Source organism: Pinus tabuliformis, chromosome 5_1, assembly GCF_031772625.1.
Source record: "Pinus tabuliformis cultivar Carrire ecotype Pingquan chromosome 5_1, CPIR1, whole genome shotgun sequence".
NCBI lineage: Eukaryota > Viridiplantae > Streptophyta > Pinopsida > Pinales > Pinaceae > Pinus > Pinus tabuliformis.
This window is the reverse complement of record NC_142305.1, coordinates 526,608,162-526,628,127: the sequence shown is the minus strand read 5'-3', so window position 1 is coordinate 526,628,127 and position 19,966 is coordinate 526,608,162. Positions and strand designations below refer to the sequence as shown.

General features: G+C 38.9%; 1 protein-coding gene across 1 annotated transcript; it reads right to left on the bottom strand.

Moving 5' to 3' along the window:
* Window positions 1-3,307: 3,307 nt before the first annotated feature.
* On the bottom strand, window positions 3,308-4,345 carry LOC149165845 (uncharacterized). Its single transcript, XM_089429951.1, has one exon. It carries the CDS (start codon window positions 4,343-4,345, stop codon window positions 3,308-3,310), a length of 1,038 nt encoding a protein of 345 aa, XP_089286077.1.
* Window positions 4,346-19,966: the final 15,621 nt, after the last annotated feature.

The window sequence follows — 19,966 nt, the reverse complement described above, 5'->3', positions numbered from 1 at the left end:
AATATATAAGAATTAAATCAATCAATTTTAAATTTTAAAAATATTATATAATAGATGAAATTAAATAATTAGTTTTGTTTCTTTTTATTTTATTATAAAATATTCTTTAAATTTAATTAATCTTTAAATTTATTTTTTTTTAACTGAAACGGGTATGATTTTATTTATTTGGAGAAAAGATTGGACTTACGCCATGGTAGCCATCATTACATTACTTCTGTTTCTGTTTCTTGTGCTATTACAAGATGCAGCTTCCTCATGGGTTACAGGGATGGAATGAGCTTTTGTCATTTATGAGAAGTTGTCCTTTCCCAAGAGTGCAGCCTTTGTTCCCCATCAGATCTACTTCATTGTTCAAGTTTTGAGGATATGGAGGAATTTGTAGGAGTCGAAGTCGAGCAGGACTCTCTTTAATCTGTTCAGAGTTTTGTTGAGGCTTGCATTGGTGAACAATTTTTCCGTATTTAATTTTTTTATTAAGATCTCCGAGTCTCCAAAAGCTTGGAATTCTTTGTCTCCTCTGTCTCTGGCTATTTGACAAGCTTTGAGGAGGCCTAGGATCTCTGCTTGATTGTTGGTTTTCTGCCCGATGCCCCAGCAAAAGCTGTCCCTTCTTGATCCGTTCGGGGCATAGATGACCCCTCCAGCTCCTGCTGCCCCAGGATTGCCTTTGGAGGCACCATCGAAGAATATCGTAGTTATTTTTTGTTTTCGCCACCATTCTTGAATGATAGCTTCGGAATATCTTTTGCGCCATTCCGGATTCACTGCATGAGGGGTTGATAGCTGCTTTCGAGGGTGGGGGGAAAGGGGGCCCATCCACCTCTCTTCTTCAGAGAGAAGCAAAGAATCATCTGAAAAATATTGTTGTTGGGCTGCTTCGAGGAGGAAGGATTTGGCCTCTACCGCTGCCGAGAAGGGAGATTGCACCTTTTCGTTGAATATCAAATCATTCCGAGTCAACCAAATCTGCCAGCACACAAATTTGGGGATAGCGTTCCAGAATTTTCTCCAAAAGGATTTGCTGGGGATTTTATTGGGATAACATTGATTCCATGAGTCAAATAGATCAGCAACAGAGTTAAATGGGGGGACTATGATTTGTAGCTCATGGAGTATGAGTCCCCACACTTCTTTAGCGAACTTGCATTCCATGAAGAGGTGCTTGGTTGTTTCTAAGCTGCTTCTGCACAGCTCACATCTATGCGGCCCAGCTATGCTTTTTTTCATCAGGTTGTCTCCAGTTAACAGCTTGTTGTGGACCAATGTCCAAAAGAAGAAATTTACTTTAGGAAGAGCAAGCGGTTCCCATACTTTCTTCCAAAAATCCGGAGTTTTACTGCTATTCCTAATGGGCTGGAGGGCGTTATAAGCTGCTGCTGTTGTGTAGCTTCAGGATTGCCCCCATCCCCAACTGTCCTTCATTTTTCTGTTCACTGGAGACGCTTCTTCCAGCAATTCTTCGAGAGTGAGCTTCTGCTGGTTTAAACGATCAGGGACTCCAAAAAAGTCCCATCCTTGCCAATCATCATGGCAATCCCATTTGGATAGATCGTGAACGCTGTTAATCCCTGCGCGTTCCAACCAATTTTTTAATTCTGCGATTTCTTCAACTTCCAAGAGAGGGTCTCGGTCCATTATTCGCACAGGTTTGTTTGATTTACGTTACCTGGAATCTTCTACGCCTTGCCTTTGAAGAAATTCAGACTTTTGTTGCAAAGTTTCCAAACCTGTGTGTTGTTGATTGTTTGACTTGTTTGCAGATTTCTGAGTGACACCTTATGGGCGTACTTCGATTTCAGCGTTTCATAGACAGGTTTCTTGGAGTCTTTGAATAGGTTCCATAGGATTTTGCCTCCCATCGCCAGATTGACTAGAGCAGGGTCGCGGATTTGCAGGCCTCCCTCAGGGATTAAACGTTTGACCAAGTCCCATTTCACTAAGTGAATTTTATGTTGATTTTCCTTCCCCCCCTGCCAAAGGAAGTCACGAAGAATTTTGGAGATTTGGTCCGTCACACTTTTTGGGGCGAATAGGAAGGCTGCTTGGTAAATTGGGAGTGCAGATAACACAGACTTGATCAGGATGACCTTGCCTCCTTTTGTGAGCCAGTATCCTCCCTAGGCTGTAATTTTTGATTTAATTTTGCTGATAATTTCAGACCACAACGACCTCTTATTGAAACCATTTGTGATGGGAAGTCGAGGTATCTTATCTTCTCCCAATGGGCATGGCCATTGAAGCCGAGAAGGTTAGAGATACTTGTGAGCTCTTGCTGCCCAATGTTCCAGCCATAGACTTCACTTTTTCTTTCATTGATTGAAGCTCCCGAAACCCTGCAATATCATTTAAGGACAGTATCAAAGGCTTTGGCAATTCTAACAGAGGCACCTCCAAGGAGGAGAGAGTCATCCGCAAATAGAGCGTGGTTCTGAGCTGGAGAGCTATTGGAAGGTTTGAGGCCAGGAAGGGAGCCTGTAACTTTTTCGGCTGATAGCTTTCTACTAAGGGAATCAGCCATCAGGATGTACAGGAAGGGCAAGAGTGGTCATCCCTGCCTGAGGCCTCTCTGGGTTTGGAAAAAAGGAGAAGGGCGACCGTTGACAAGAGGGGAAATCCAGGGGTTGTCAGTATAGGCAATGATGAGATTGACAAAATGGGAGGAGAAGCCAAAGGAATGGAGGACTTTGTAAAGGAAGGAGCGATTGACTCGGTCAAAAGCATTGGCCATGTCAAGTTTTATCAGCATTCCTTTTTCTTTTCGCTGATTGCTTGAGTGAATTGTCTCCTGAACTTGGATTACATTATCCAAGATGTGCCTGCGTTCTACGAAGCCACCTTGATTGCTAGAGATCAGCCTGTTTAGCAGGGGCTTGATCTTGTTTGCTAGAAGCTTTGCCAGAATTTTGTAGGAGGTGTGACAAAGCGATATAGGCCTGAATCTAGCGAAGGTTTCGGGGTTGGCTTCTTTAGGAATAAGGGCGAGGTAGGTGGAATTAGTTCCTCCTCCTACCTTGGCTTTTTTCATGAATCCTTTTATCATCTTTAATAGATCTGCTTTGATGATGTCCTAGCAAGTCTTATAGAAGTGTATGGTGAATCCATTGGGCACAGGGGCCTTATCTGAATCCATAGACCAGATAACTTTAATGATTTCTTCTTTAGTGATAGGATTAATGAGAGCGGAATTGTCTTCAGGGCTGACCAGGAGAGGAATGTTGGAGAGGAGATCAGCAGTTTCCTCCTCATTGCCTTGATTACCTGCGGTGTAGAGTTGTCTGAAATGACTTTCAGCTGCCTCTTTTATCTAGCTGAACCCTTTACAGATCTGCCCCTCTACTGTTGTTATTTCAGAGATATGATTTCTGGAGAGTCTTGCTCGATATTGGCAATGGAAGAAGGAGGTTTTCCGGTCACCAGCCTTCAGCCACAAACTTCGAGATTTGATTCTCCAGTACTCTTCCTCCATTTGGAAAGACCGAAATGATGAACATTGAATTTTTAATTCTTTGTCAAGCAGCGTTGGTGTGATATCTCTATTTTCCATTTCGACTTGTAGTGCCTCTAAAGACTGCACTATTTCTTTTCTTTGGCTGGTTGGATTTGGGGCAGGTTTCCTTATCCAATCCTTTAGGGCTTGTTTTGTGGCTTTGAGCTTTTGTTCCCACAAATAACTAGTGGACCCTGTGAAGGATTTGGCCCATGCTGTTTTCACTATATCTATGAAACCATCCCTTTCGGTCCAGAGAGGGTTGAATCGAAAGGGGATTGAACCCAGATCTTCTTCATCTTCCAGAATGAGCTGAACTGGTTTGTGATCTGAGGTCAATTTGGGTAGAATTTTGGTGGTGATTATCTTCTTGTTCATCATCAGAGTGCCTTGGACTAGAAATCGGTCTAGTCGGGCATAAATATGATCCTCTCCCACTTTGTTGTTGGACCATGTGTAGAGCCCTTTGACCGGTATGAAATCAAGAAGATCCCACTGCTGTATGAGGTCTTCCACCAGGGGAAGCATGGGATCTCTGTTGTTGATTCCTCCCCTTTTTTCTTTGGATTTTAAAACAATGTTTAAATCCCCGGCAAGGATGATATTGCTTGGGGAATGCTGCTCTAGGAATTCGAAGAGGGAATTCCAACAGTCTCTCTTTTCAGAGTACAGAACAGGTACATAAAGATTGAAGAGGGAGATGGTCAACTTACTTGTGCAATGCGTTAGTTCCGTGTAGATCCAGTGTGGGTCTCGTGGGATTTGTTCAGCTGCAAGAGATCTTATGTCCAAAGAGTTGCGAGCCCTCCGAATGAGCCTCTTGAGATGACTTCTCTTCCTGTACTTTTCTTCCATTTTTTCTTGCTGATGTCTAGAAGGGCTTTCCCCTCTATCTTAGTCTCTTGGAGCATGAGAATGCCTGAGGGTTCTATTTTGAGAAGATCCTTGACCGCTTCTGCTTTCGAGGGGTTACCCGGACCTCTACAGTTCCAAGAGACGAGGCGCATTATTTACCAGGGGTGGGGTGGGAGCCTCCCTTAGGGGGCCTGATCCTGGAGTTTCTCCCAATAAACATCTTTATTGTGGGCTGGCTTCCTTGGGTTTTGAGCCTTTCCGCCTCCTCTTCCCTTACTTCTCTGCGGGATCTCCTACCGACTTTTCTTGTGGGCTGCTCGTAGGTTTCATCCTCCGAGGAGCCGGAGCTATCAGCTGGTTTTTTCCTTGTGACATCTGTGTATGAGGGATTGGAAGGGCTTCCTTGGGAGGTTTCCAGATGAGCCGTTTCCCCATCTTCTTTGTTAGTGATAGGAGGAACAGTCAAGTCCAAATTTTCCGAGACTATTGTAGCTGACTTGCTTTGACTGTTTTCTGTACCATTTGAGTTCTTTTCTTGGGTGGGGTTGGAGCTACTTGGTGCCTCTTTCCGAGTGCCTTTCCCGTTGCCTTTTTTGTGATTGGTGGTTTTTTGTATTAGAGTCCATTGCTCGCCATTTTGTTTGTCTGGTTGTTCTTCTGCCTTTTTCTTGCAATGTTTGGCGAGGTGCCCGTAGCCATGGCAGTGTCTACATTTGAAAGGGAGTTTTTCATAGTCCAGCTCTTGGACATGTGTCCATCCTGCAACTGTAAGTTTAATGGCTTCTGACAAACCCTCCTCGAGATCTACTTCAACACAGATGTGGGCACATGAGTATTGATCTTTTCTTGCAGCTTGATCTATGTATTTTCATAAGTCGTTTCCAATGATCTGAAGAGACTTTTGATTCCAGCAGTGGAGGGGGAGATGGGGAAGCCGCACCCACAGCGGTACAGCAGATGGGACATCCTGAGCTGGGTCGAAGTCTGGCGACCATTTGTTGAGATATAGACCTTGGAGGCCCATAAAATAAGGTCCGTTTCTGAAGATTAAGCTTTTATCCTCTGCGCTTTCGAAGATGAAAACAAAAAAACCTTTGCCTACGAAGTAGCTTTTTATTCCTTCTTTAGTTAATGGCGTCCAATTCCTTTGAGTCCAATCCTCCACCGACTTGGGAGAGGGCAAGAGGCCCGTGAACTGGCCTATGAGATCTCTCTCAGCAAGATTCAAAGTTGCTTTGCAGGTTTCTTCTTCAGGAAGGGCTACCGAGGGAATGGTTTCCATCTTCTTGACGAACTTCTGTTGACTGGCTGAAGGCGGGCGCTTGCTACACGAGGCAATCATAGCTTTGAAAGCAATAACCTCCGGGGGAGGGGGCAGGGGAGGGTCCAAGGGATTCGGACCCCCAGAGAACGGCATGGCTAGGCGTAGCAGAGCTAGAGCCTAGGCCAACCCTAGCACAAGCGTTCAGCAGGAGAGGTCGCTCCGCTCAGTAGAAGAGGGCTGCCGAGAGGGAAGATGGAGTTGGAGGCGGCCCAGGGCGAGGGGGCCGAGAGTGAGGATGAGAAGGCCTAGCAGCAGGACGCTGCCAAGTGGGGGGGCCACAGGGGGTAGCACAGGGGAAGGGGGTGGCTAGGTCGAGCCTGCGGGGATAAAATAAAATAATTAATCTTCAAATTTAAAGATTAATTAAATTTGGTAAAAAAAATAAAATAAAAATTATAAAAAAAGTTTTAAAAATTGTACATTTATTTACTTTAATTTAATAAAAATATTTTCTTTAATTTTAAAGATTAATTAAATTTGGTAAAAAATAAAATAAAATTATATATTTTTTTTAATTGTACGTTTATTTATTTGAATTCAATACAAATATTTTCTTTAAACTTAAAGATTAATTAAATTTAATTAAAAAAATAAAATAAAAATTATAAAAAAGTTTTTAAAATTTACGTTTATTTACTTGAATTTAATAAAAGTATTAAAATCTAAAAATATTTTCAAAAGTCAAAATCAAACGATATTTTTTTTTATTAAATCTTAATCCAAAGTTTTAAATGAATTAAACCTTATGAAATTTCCAAAAATCAGTTTGATTCACAAACCTTTATAATCTTTAAATCACCGAATTTGAAAGAAATATATTCTAATACTTTTATCTCAAAATATGAGGAACATAGATATATTGCAGCGGTTTGATACTTTATTTTGGTTTAACTTATCTACTTATTAGGAATGTGAATCTTCAATTTTATGAGGAACAAAGATATTGTAGTAGCATGATGGTGTGATATTTTTTGGTTGACTTATTTAATATGTGAATCTTCAATTTTATGATGGTGTGATAATTTTTTTGGTTGATTTATCTAATATGTGAATCTTCAAGTTTATGGTATAATAGGGTAATTGATAATTGTGAATCTTTAATTTTATGCTTTATAGTTTAAGTGAAAAAAATTATTTTTAAAAATTTATTAAAATTAAATTTTATATTAAAAAAATAAAATTTAAGAAATTAATAAAATTTTTAAATATAAATTTTTATTTAAGTTATAACAAAAAAATTTAAAAATAATAATTTATGACTAAGAGAAATTATTAAAAATATACCTATACAATTTATTAGAGTATGATATTAACAAGCTAAAATTTAAGAAATGAATAGGATTTTCAAATATATAATTTTTATTTATGAAAAATATGCATAACTTAAACAATTTCATACTATTTTAAATTTTTATATTGAATGTTATTTTTTTTCAATTTAAAATATAATGTATATATTTACATTAACATGTAGAATTTTTTGAAACAAAATTATGTAATTGTAGAGATGATTCTTATGTCTCATTATTTTCCATATTTTTAAAGGTTGAACTATTTGTGTAACACCTCTCTAATAATTGTAAATATTTGTGAGTTACTTACATTTACTTTTATTATTTAAGATTTTTATTTGTGAGTGGAAGCCTAATGAGAATTTTGATTAATTAATTGTTGTGTTTATCTTAAAAAATAATAATAACCAACGAAAATCTTAGAATTTACCCAAGGGAACCTTAGATAAAACTCCTTTACTAGACAATTATGAGTCATTTACCTTTCTTTCCTTTGAGATAAAAGATGATAACAAAGAAAGGAGCCAAGGAAGGCAACCAAGGGGAAGGAAGTTAGAGGCAATAGAAATAAAGGGAAGGGAAGGGGAAAAAAGGAAGCTGGAGGCAACAGAAGGAAAGGGAATGATTCAGGTAAAGAAAAAAGGGGTAAGGCAAGACGTTGTGAGGGTAAGGTAGGACGACACCTGAGGTATTCTCTAGCTGGAGCCAGTGGAAGCCTCAAGATTAATATAAGTTCCAGGTTGAACCTTGGAGGGTTTTGTTGCCTGTGAATTAACCTTGTTAGGGTTACTAACTAAGAATTATTCTGGTATAAAGATGTTTGGGGGAGAGAAAATGAAGTAATTTCCTTTCTCAAGGTTGGGTGGTGTGGTTATTGAGTCGATTCATAGACAACCTGACACAACAGATAAGTACTCATAGTAATTTTAGTATTAGCATTGAAAGTTTTGTGAACCATTGTAATTCTTTTTGTGAATGAAGTCACTATGTTTAAAAGGATATGAAATGCATTTGTGTGATGGAAATTAATAGACTGTGAGTAAAAAAACATACACACACACACACACACACACATATATAACTAATATTTTGTGGAGAATAAATAAAGTTAGGACAAGCACGAAGATTGTGATAATGTCGAAGTAAATAATCTGTGTATTTTGTTTCTTTTTCTAAAATGCGTTAAGGATAAAATGGGAACTAAAGGCCCTAGTAGGTAGCTTATGTGCGACAAGAAAATTGTTGGTTAACTAGCTAAAGGTTGAATCAAATGCGTGATATGAAGAACTTGTATAAATAATGTAAAATGGTGAATATCGTTCCAGAAAAGTAACCAGAATTGGGAAGGATTTAAGGAACAAAAGACACTGGTCGAGGGTTATAGCCCAGGTTAGTTCCCTGGAAAGGCCAAACTTAACCAACCACCGGGGAATAGTCTTGGGAATGAACCAGACCGATAATGAAGCCAGACAACTTAGACCAACCCAGGCTCAAATTATGTTAAAAGCTTCATATATGAAAGTGATAACAAAACTCTACATTTACACAGTTTAACGCCAAAGAATTGAGTACTATTTTAAAATAGTTTGAAACTTGTAAACAAAATTTTGAATTAAATAGGAACCCTGAAGGAAATTCATTCAACATTTCATATTAAACTTAGTTATCCAAAAGAAACATAATCTCATTTCTATACTATGTTCTAAACAAGATATGAAGAAACTAAACGCTTATGTTCACCATGACTAGCAAAGAAATTACCGGTGATTATATATATAACAATACAAACATGGCCGCAAGTATGACATGTACACAACACAACATGTACGACATGTACACAATACCACATGTACAACAATACCACATGTACAACAATACCACATGTACAACATGTACAAAACACCACTTTCACAATGTGTACACAACACCACATGTGCACATCACCAACTAAACAACGTGTACACAACACTACATGCACAATGTGTACACTACACCACATGTACAACATGTACACAACACCACATTCACACAACACCACATGTAAAACATGTACACAACACCATGTTTACAACATGTACACAACACCACATGTAAACAACATCATATGTACAATGTGTACACCACACCACATGTACACAACACCGCATATCCATATACATAGCACCATCTGTACACAACATCACATATACAACATGTACACAACACCACATATGCATGTATACAATACGATCTGTACACAACACTGCATATACAACATGTACACAACACCATATATACACAACATCGTATATGCAACATGTACACAATACCATATATACATCTGGACACCACACTGCCTCCATTATCCATGTTTATCCTAGCATGTTGCAGATCACATTGCTTTCATTCCACTGATGTATCCCTCAACATAACTTTCCATGACATAAACATAGGAATAGTATAAACACATAATATCAAATCATATCCACATGATACTAACCTCATAGATTTGTCATGGCTACTCTGCCCACTTGATTCCTCATAAACCAAGAACCTTTTAACAACCCCGATTAAAAATCCATGTAATAAAGTTAATAAAGGAAAAATAAGTCCAAGGTCATGGGACATGTATTCCAAGTTGAATGTTGGGCAAACACATGGTGATGGAGATCACTGGTAATTAATAAATGGCTATGGAAATTGAAAAAGGAAATGGTAAAGGCAAAGAGGCATTAATTGGAATTTTATTTATGAAAATAATAGAAAATGAAGGTGAAAGGTCACAAAATTGCATGTGAGGAAAATTGAAGGAAAAATTGAGGAAACGAAGAAAATAGAGGCCTCAATGATAAAAAGGCTTTTGAGGATCAGTTCACAACATTTTGTCAATTTTAGCTTGGAGCTCTCTTCCATTCTCTCTCTCATACTCTTGCACACCTAGAGTTTTGTTTGGAGCACTCTTGGAGGATTGTGGCATACTTTGGATTTGGAGAAAGAAGGAAAAGGAAAAGAATGAAAGTGCAAGAGGACAACATGATCAACAACTACAATGAGTTCTCTTTGCAAATACCGAGTTGCACGTATGATTTCCTTTCTAGTTTTGGCATGCATGTGGTTGTTTGGTTATGATCTATCATTGGCATGGAGGATTGCCTGGATTGACAGTGGTTTTGCCTAGCCTTTCCATTTCCTGGATAGTCATGGTGTTGTGGGTTTCCTATTTGTTTTCTGATTGGTGCTCATGTTCCTTGTGGTTGTAGGTTGAGTTATTAGTTCTTGGAGCCTTGGTTGGACAAACATTTTAGAAGCCCTAGAACAACTTGGGTTGAGTTACTAGTCCTGGAAACCTTGGTTGGACAAACGCTCTGAAACCCTGCAACAGTTGTGGGTTGAGTTACTAGTCCTGGAGTTGGGTTGGAAGAAACACTCTGGAGCCCTAGACAACTTAGGTAGAGACCTATCTATGATGTTAGTGATGTACGACTGTGAGGTGGAATCCTTGGTTGAGGGTTGAGGTGGTTTAGCCTCTAGAAGCCCTAGTTTGGTTTTGTTTTGGTTATTCCATGAGATCCCACGTTCATGCTTGGAATATGGCATGGGGGTGATTGGATGAAAGAGAGACTTTGTTAAGCTAAATCTATGGTCGGGTGGTACATGGAAGTCCCCGACTTGGTTGGATTTTGCATATGTCAATAAGAGTTATTTCCTCTTGTATTTCATGAGTAATTGTATTTGTTATTATGTGGCTTAGATGACTCGTTTATCATGATGTATATGTTGTTCATTTACTAGTTATATGCTAGTCATGAGATGTATAATGGATATGGCTCTTGATGTGTTTCGATTGATTGAGTAATGGTTAATGAATGCAAGACCTAATAGATGATATTGCAACTATTGTGAGAGGGCATTAGACCTTCTTGATGATTGTCACATAAGTATGAGACACTTATGTTCAAATGTGTAATTATGTCCTGTACATTACATTTTCATGATGTGTTTGATTTTTTTTTGTCATGGTTAGCATGGGTTAGGTTAAGTCCTTGATTAAGTTTTGAATTAAAGGATTTGTCTCTATGTTATTTATCATTTCTGAGAGTTTCATTAAGTTTTGGGTAATGATCTGGGGACTAGCCCTGAAAAGTGGCTTAGATCTCAGTGTTTCTGGCACAAAACTGAGTCAATTAGTCTACAGTCACCGGGAAGCATGCTTATGGGAGAGATTGGAGGCTTACAGTCATTTTTTTTCCTTGTCATGGGAGCGAGTGAGAGCCTAGGTCAATGAAAAAGTAATTTATTCAAGGGTTGGGCACTTGGAGTGGCTGGTTAGCTCCTGGGGGTCATGTAGCTCCTGTGGAAAGTCAGTTTGGTTTGGGTTCATCAATTCCATGTCCTTAATTGTACCTAGGAGGTTGAGTCATATCACAGTAACTCTTTGTCACATATTTACCCTAGTGGACCGGTGAACTTGGATAAGTGTGGGAGGAGGGTTTTACAAACCTCTTCATGCCATTCACCTGCATAAGCAATCATTCCTCCACAAGAATGATCCCTGATGATCTTGTCATACAACAACATACATGCATACATACATATATACATATAAACATTAGCATAAAGCAATCATGATCTCTGATGACCTTGTCATACAACGACATACATACATACATATATACATATATAAACATCAGTATAATCATAATCACAACACAATTACAAGATATCATGAGGTCAAGGTTAAGAAAACTCTCTTTATCCATGCACAACATGCATAACATTGAGAACAACAATTCCCAACATAGACAAGGCATCTGAAACCTCAAATCCACTTACTCTACCTTTCCTACGTCCTTTCTCATGACTATCCTGCCACCATCAATTTATCCCAATGAACCCAACCAATCCATCTGGATGTCATATTATTACCTTCAACTACCCTTATACATGCACCAAGCTTCATCCGGGTCTTACCACTTTACCTGTTGGGTTTCATTCAGAGCTCTCCAAGCTCCATTAACTTTCCTCTTCCCCCAACCAATTCCCAAGACCCTTAAAACATAAACGGTAAGAACAAGAAACAAACAAGGAGAAAACAATAGCAATACTACACCACACCAAAGTGGCATGGCCATGCACTAGAAATAAACAAAACTACAAATAAAGTGAAAAAAAATCATAAAACAGTGAAAGCACAAAAATTTCAACATACACCATGACTTAATCCCCATGGGTTCTGTTAGAGTCGGTCTGTTCAGCCCTCCGTCAGACATCAAAACCTCTTTTGCTGCGTTTCATTTTAGGTGTCTCATTCAGCTCGATCATTTGCATTCCATTAGGAGCATCGATCTTCTGAGGGAAGGGTCTTTTCACTCATCTCCCTCATGTCATGTGCCTGTTGGTCCGTGTCTACTCATCAAAGTCAATTTTAAAGTCATGTACAGTCTTGTTTGGTCTCGTGGTCAGCAAAGAGTCATTTCAGTCATTAGGTCTAGGGTTTGGTCTTGAGAATGTCAAATAATGCCAGCAAGCCATGAGGATGTCTCCAAAAGTTTTCATTTCGGAATTTTCATCGTAATGATGCCCGATCATGACTTTTCTTCAAAAACTCTGTTTTGAAGAAAAATTGTCAAATTTTGTCTTTTGTAATAAATATTGTGTGATTTTCAAAGTTGTTTCAGTTGTAACGTCCTTCAGGCACAACCCTGGTCGCCTTTGCCAGCTCCAATGCCAGCTATCCCTGCAAAAATAGACAGAGGTTCATCATTCGGCTAGAAATCAAAGTGGAAGTAAAAAACAAAGTGATGTGAAAGTGCCAAAGTCTACAACATTATGAAAGTGGGTTTAGGCAAAATGAATTTAAAGGCTTCATGTATAAAACATCTATCCAAGTGTTTGAGGTTCATTCATATTCCAAGAGCAAAGAGAAGCAAGAAAAAATGATTTTGGTGAGTTAGTGCGCAATTTAGGTGAATTTAGAAGAAGCCTGGCCGACGCGACGCACCCACCAGGCGCGGCGCACTGGGACGACGCAGCGCGTTGGGTATGCGGCGCGGCGCATACACCTGAAAGCCCGAAAATGTTTGAAATTTCTCCAAATTGCCATGTATTTGCGTGGATTTGCCAAGTAGGGTCGACATCTTAATGTTTCATCCATTTTTGTGCTGAGTGATGGTGGTTTATGGATGCTAATAATTGAAACAAAAATCCAAACCCTACTTCAACATACCTCAAAGGAAAATTGCTGCGGGTTTCAAAATCAGTGTTTTGCTACCAAAGTCACTCCTCCTTCCCATTCCTCCCTTTTTTTCATCATTCCCTAATTTCCTACCCCCCTAAGCTCATTAATTCGTTCTCCTAAATGCTCTGTCCCAAATTCTCCAGTCTCACACCTCAAACCCTACACAACAATTCCTAACCCTATACATCAAATCCTACATCAAAACCCTCCTACATTTCCCTAACTAAATCTATCCCAACAGTCCCTAACCCTCACTATTTTTCCCTCCCCTTCCTTATTTCATTATTTTTCCTTGGTGGCAGAGGTTGCACAATCATTAAAGACAGTCCAACACACTTTGACACATCAGCACCACAGGTCCAGGATTAAGAAAAAAGAGGCAAAAAGGAGTATGATTGTCTTTGGATATTGGTCGAAGCCTATTTAGCCCAGCATGACATTTGATAGAGAAGCTCCATCCCAAATTTCAAGAAATTTGGGGCATTTTTGGCATTTTGACAAATTTTGGCACAAAAAATAGGGTTTTTCTCCCTATGCGCCGCGCCACGTGGCGCGCGCTTTTGCTAGGGAGCTCCAAATTACAAAAACTTTGCATTTCTAGATTTGGCATGAAAAATCATGACTACTAGTGCATGGCCAAGAAGTTTGGGCAAGTTTTGAGTCCTCAAGAGGTCAAAAACACTCACAAAATGACCTCTCTGCCCTTATTTTGACACACAGGAAGCAGTCCTGGGAGATTGCAGTTTTGGAGGGGTAAATGACATCCAAATTGAAAAATTCCACTTGGGTTGGAAAGTAGATAGGCAGGGCTTTCCAATGAGCTATCTTGGGCTCAATTTGGACTTCAGGAAGTGCCTCAAAATCAGCTCCAAAGTGGCACGACGCACACAGATTTTGGCGCGGCGCATAGAGAATTTTGGCTTGTTTTTCACTGTTCAGCTCAACAATTCGCCCAGTTTTGACCAGTTTTGCTTCTTGAAGTTATTATTGACTTTTCATGATGTAATTTGACAACCATGATGTAATATTGACACATTTTTACTTGTTCTAGAAGACTCATTCACCAAAAGGTGAAATGTGAGTGAATGAATCAGTTTCCTAGCATATAGAGGTAAGTTGTTTGACTACCTATATTTCAGTTCCTTGTTTAGAATTAGTTCAAACAGCTCCTAGAATGATGAGCTCGACCCCTAGAGGCAAGGGAATGGGTTGGGCTAGTCTATATCATGTAATTCCTAAGTCATTTTCAGGGTTGGACACTAGGGATTGCTTTGGCATATCATTGTACATTCTATCTCTGCATTTTTGGCTAAGGAAAGACCAGGGTTTTGCAGCACTGTTTGGGATCCATGTGGCTTTATGTTTTTATGGTGTTATTCTCTAAGTAATTGTAAGTTCATTAGTGTTATATGTATCATTTTCCTCTCTCTTCTTCTGAATTTGAACAAATGAGTGATTAAGGTAGAATCCATTAACTACTATGCTCTGCCTTTGAATTTGTTTAAATTTCCATGTTTTCATCTGTTTAAGGAGAATTCTTGAGACTCTCTTGCTCTCCTTAGCTCCTCACCAGTTTGATATATCCATTCACTCGCTTGAAAGCATCAAAACGATTGCCTTCCTTGCCCCAATCAGAACTCTGCAGAAACTGTGCCTCATCCCCGAGCCCAATTTGCCTTTCCCTGTTTCCAACACAAAACCCCCAAAAAATCAAATCAAACCTTTGTACTTCATACCTAGCCTAAAATTAGCTTTTATTACAGTCATCTCGAGCCCCATCGATTATCTTTGCCGAGATCGACCCGAAGAGAGCCCTCTCCTGTCCTCGTAGGGCTAGCTACGAGGCTGAGCGTGGTTTGATGTGGACCTAGAACCTTGTCTTTTCAGCCTGAGACAAATCTAGGCTCTAACATAGTGGCGACCATACTGGGGAAGAAAGTTTATTTTCATTGTTTGGCTTTGTAGACTACAGACAGAGCCTGAAGTTAGCCAGGTAGCCTTCGAAACGCTTTTGCTTTGCATTAGCGCAAGTAGATAAAAGTTGCTTCAGTCAATCGTCGGTCTAGTTTATAAACTGAACATCTGATCAAAACGATCACCCCAGTACATGTATCAAGTTCAAATCTGATGGTTGATGGTGGAAAACGATCAGACATAAGAAGGCTGAAATCATTCACCTGGTGACTCCTGTAAAGACTCCACTGGAGGACTAACTCTTTCTCTGAGAAAATGGAAGGATCTTACTCAAAGTTCGGGTATCCAAAGTGGAATGGGATTCTGGATCTAGTCTGCTTTCTTGTAAATTACATCTTTGATGTTCTTGAAGCTGTCCTGAAAGTTTTTCAGAACTTTTTGTATGATAAAGGTGATCAAAATCTTCACTCGATCTATTCAAAAAGTGTAAATACTGAGTTTCACTTTGATCCTGGCCTCCTTACTTTTCCCACATCTCATGATGACTCTCTTCAGCGTGATAAGCCTAAAGAACACAAACCTGATCCCGTCGCTCTTGTATGTACTCCTACACTTTTTATAATCCCAGATAGGTATAAACCTCTTGTTTTACCTTCTGTTCTTCATGCTTCCCCAAAAACTATGATCTATACTTGCCAAGGTTTGATGGTGAATGTAAATAAAGTATAATTAATTAGTTGATTAAAATAATTTATGAATTAATTATATTAATTAAAAGATATTTTTAGATTCTTAGGTTAAATAAAACAAAAATAAAAATAAAAATAAGAAAATTAATAGAAAGGACAATAAAATTAACCTATAATCAAGAGAATTAAAAGGATTATTAATCTACATATTAAAATCAATTAAGTAAAACAATTAAAATAAAAATAAAAATTAAATTAATCAAACTAAAATTATTATAATATTCATAGGTATATATGAGGGTCGGCTTCTTTATAAAATTTATTAATTAAACTAAAATTATTATAATATTCAGCGGTATATATGAGGGTCGGCTTCTTTATAAAATTTATCAAGATTTAGGTTTATTTATACTCTGGTCACATGATTCTTCTCTCAAAGAACTATCAATCATATTCTAAAGATTAGTCCTGATGATGGACCCACTTTGGGGTTTGAAACGTCGACAGAATGAACATGACACTGTGGATAATCCGGATCATGCTACTCCAATGTAACAATGTCAATGTTGAGCAACATGTGCAGAATTTTGAGGCTTTTCTAGACCTTTTTGAAGTTGATAATGAAGATGTCAGTATAAGGCTTTTTGCTCTTTCTTTGCAAGGCAAAGTCAAGAGTTGGTTCAAAACCCTACCTGATGCAAGCATCTCGTATTTCCAGTAGTTCATCAAATTTTTCTCGACAGGTGGATGATCGGACAAAACCTTTTCCTTATTGTAGAAGAGTATAACCAACTGAAAAGATTGCCAAGGGAGACAGTACAACAGTTTTCAGCCAAATTTAACCAAGTTTATTATTTGATGCAAGTTGATATAAGACCTCCTCCTAGATCTGCTCTCTTGCACTATCTGGGTGCCTTTGATCCGGAAATGGAGTTTCAGCTGAGAGAAAGGAATCTTGCAACACTTGAAGAGATGCAGAAAAATGTAGTAAATGTAGAGGCTCACTTGTTGATCCGAAGGGCAAGGTTGAAAGAAGAAGAAATAAAAACGTAGATCTGGAGAAATCGACACCTCTAGAAGTAAAGCTTGACCTTTTGGTAAGTGCAGTGGAAGAGATGATGCAAAAGATCACCGCAAGGAATGAGAATAATGTTCAAGCCCATGGCTCACTGATTGAAGAAGAAAAAGTTGTTGATCCAAAACATTTTGTTTCTTATCCCAGTTGTCATAGTGATTGTTTTATAGATCATCTTGGAGAAGAGAGATTTGTTGATTTGACATGTATGCTTGATGATGTGTTTAATACTTATGAGTTGCCTTAGTTTGATCAGGATGATGATGATTATGTTCTCCAAACAGAGGCTAATCTTGCAGACAAATCAGCAGCTAGTTTGTGGGAGGAAGAAGTACACTTTCAACAACTTGAGTACAGTGATCAGCCGATGCATATCAGCTATGACAGTGACAAGGAAAGTACAACAAATTGGGAAGTAAGTGAAGGATCTTTACCTTTTTGCTTTGATTCATTTCAGTTCATCAGAGACAACATTCATGCAATCAGAAATCAGCTGTTGACAAGTCTTGATCTGGACCATCTTGCGGGAAATGAAAACCTTGTTCAAGACTTCTCATATTCAGATTTGCGGTCCCCAAATTCCATTGATTTTCAAGTTGCAGATGAAGACATGGAAGCTGGCACATACGATCAAATGATACAAGAAGGGTGCCTACCTTTCTGTTTTGAATCATTTCAGTTTTTGAAGGATAAATTGCATAGTAAATCTTCAAATGAACAGCCAGTAGGATGTCATACAGTTTCAATAGATACATCGCAGAAGTCTTCACAAATTTTTGATGATCCTATTACTCGTGTGTTGGATGGTGTTTGTTGTAAAAGTTCTTCCCCATCGGCTAACCATGTGACAGAAGAGAATGTTGATAATAATCTGATTCAAAAGTCGCCTTCATTGTCTTGTTTAACAGATTGTTCATTGCATACCCCATACCAAGGTTTGCAGTCAGATGAGGAGATTGATAAAGGAGACTTTTGTTCTGTTTGGAATCAGCAACAGAGTTTGGTTATTCACGAAATTCGGGATCCTTTTGACAGTCTGTTGCTATCACCAAAGAAAGACAGCACAGATGTGAGGAAAATCTCAATATTCAGCTATGAAGATTACTTGGACCAGAGCGGTAATGTGTTAATGGAAATCAATTATGAAGATACTTTTGCAGTATTCTTGAAGTCATCCAGTCAATTCATGCTTTGCAAGTTTATCAGCAGTCAACTTGATTATGAGTTTCCATGGGAGTTGCCTTTCGATTCTTCCCTTTTCCTGTGCATCAGAAAGCATTTGGGAAGAAATCAAATACCAGCCAGGATGCTTACATGGTTGCATTGGTTGTTCCATTTCACTTGATCAGGTGGTGAACGAACAATTAGAGTAGGTTTGATAAATAAGCTCAAACGAGCATCTTTCAAGTTTGTTAGTTATGATTTAGCCATGTTTGGTTTTATTTCAGTTTTAGTCTTGAGTCAGGGTCAGTCTGCATAATGTCAGTTTTTGTGTTTTGACTCCATAGCCCAATGGACGAAGGCACTGTCTGCTCACCCAAAGATTTGTAGTTCTTGGCACCTCCTAGGAGCTACCATCCCCATTGGAGCCAATGTTAGAGTCGGTCTGTTCAGCCCTCCATCAGAGATCAAAACCTATTTTGTTGCGTTTCATTTTAGGTGTCTCATTCAGCTCGATCATTTGCATTCCATTAGGAGCATCGATCTTCTGATGGAAGGGTCTTGTCACTCATCTCCCTCATGTCATGTACCTGCTGGTCCGTGTCTGCTCATCAAAGTCAATTTTAAAGTCATGTACAGTCTTGTTTGGTCTCGTGGTTAGCAAAGAGTCATTTCAGTCATTAGGTCTAGGGTTTGGTCTTCAGAATGTCAAATAATGCCAGCAGGCCATGAGGATGTCTCCAAAAGTTTTCATTTCAGAATTTTCATCGTAATGATGCTCGATCATGACTTTTCTTCAAAACTCTGTTTTGAAGAAAAATCGTCAAATTTCGTCTTTTGTAATAAATATCATGTGATTTTCAAAGTTGTTTCAGTTGTAAAGTCCTTCAGGCACAACCCTGGTCGCCTTTGCCAAGTCCAATGCCAGCTATCCCTGCAAAAATAGACAGAGGTTCATCATTCAGCTAGAAATCAAAGTGGAAGTAAAAAACAAAGTGATGTGAAAGTGCCAAAGTCTACAACATTATGAAAGTGGGTTTAGGCAAAATGAATTTAAAGGCTTCATGTATAAAACATCTATCCAAGTGTTTGAGGCTCATGCATATTCCAAGAGCAAAGAGAAGCAAGAAAAAACGATTTTGGTGAGTTAGTGCGCAATTTAGGTGAATTTAGAAGAAGCCTGGCTGGCGCGGCGCACTGGGAGGAGAAACCCAGTGTAAATTTCCTCAGGCGCGGCGCGTTGCGTATGCGGCGCGGCGCATACACCTGAAAGCCCGAAAATGTTTGAAATTTTTCCAAATTTCCATTTATTTGTGTGGATTTGCCAGGTAGGGTCGACATCTTAATCTTTCATCCATTTTTGTGTTGAGTGATGGTGGTTTATGAATGCTAATAATTGAAACAAAAATCCAAACCCTACTTCAACGTACCTCAAAGGAAAATTGTTGTGGGTTTCAAAATCAGTGTTTTGCTACCAAAGTCACTCCTCCTTCCCATTCCTCCCTTTTTTTCATCATTCCATAATTTCCTACCCCCCTAAGCTCATTAATTCCTTCTCCTAAATGCTCTGTCCCAAATTCTCCAATCTCACACCTCAAACCCTACACAACAATTCCTAACCCTATACATCAAATCCTACATCAAATCCCTCAAAACCCTCCTACATTTCCCTAACTAAATCTATCCCAACAGTCCCTAATCCCTCACTATTTTTCCCTCCCCTTACTTATTTCATTATTTTTCCTTGATGGCAGAGGTTTCACAATCATTAAAGACAGTCCAACACACTTTGACACATCAGCACCACAGGTCCAGGATTAAGACAAAAGAGGCAAAAAGGAGCATGATTGTCTTTGGATATTGGCCAAAGCCTCTTTAGCCTAGCATGACATTTTATAGAGAAGCTCCAGCCCAAATTTCAAGAAATTTGGGGCATTTTTGGCATTTTG

Excerpts from the sequence above, each read along its gene's own strand:
- LOC149165845 (XM_089429951.1), bottom strand. The coding sequence starts at position 4,345 with ATGGAAGAAAAGTACAGGAAGAGAAGTCATCTCAAGAGGCTCATTCGG.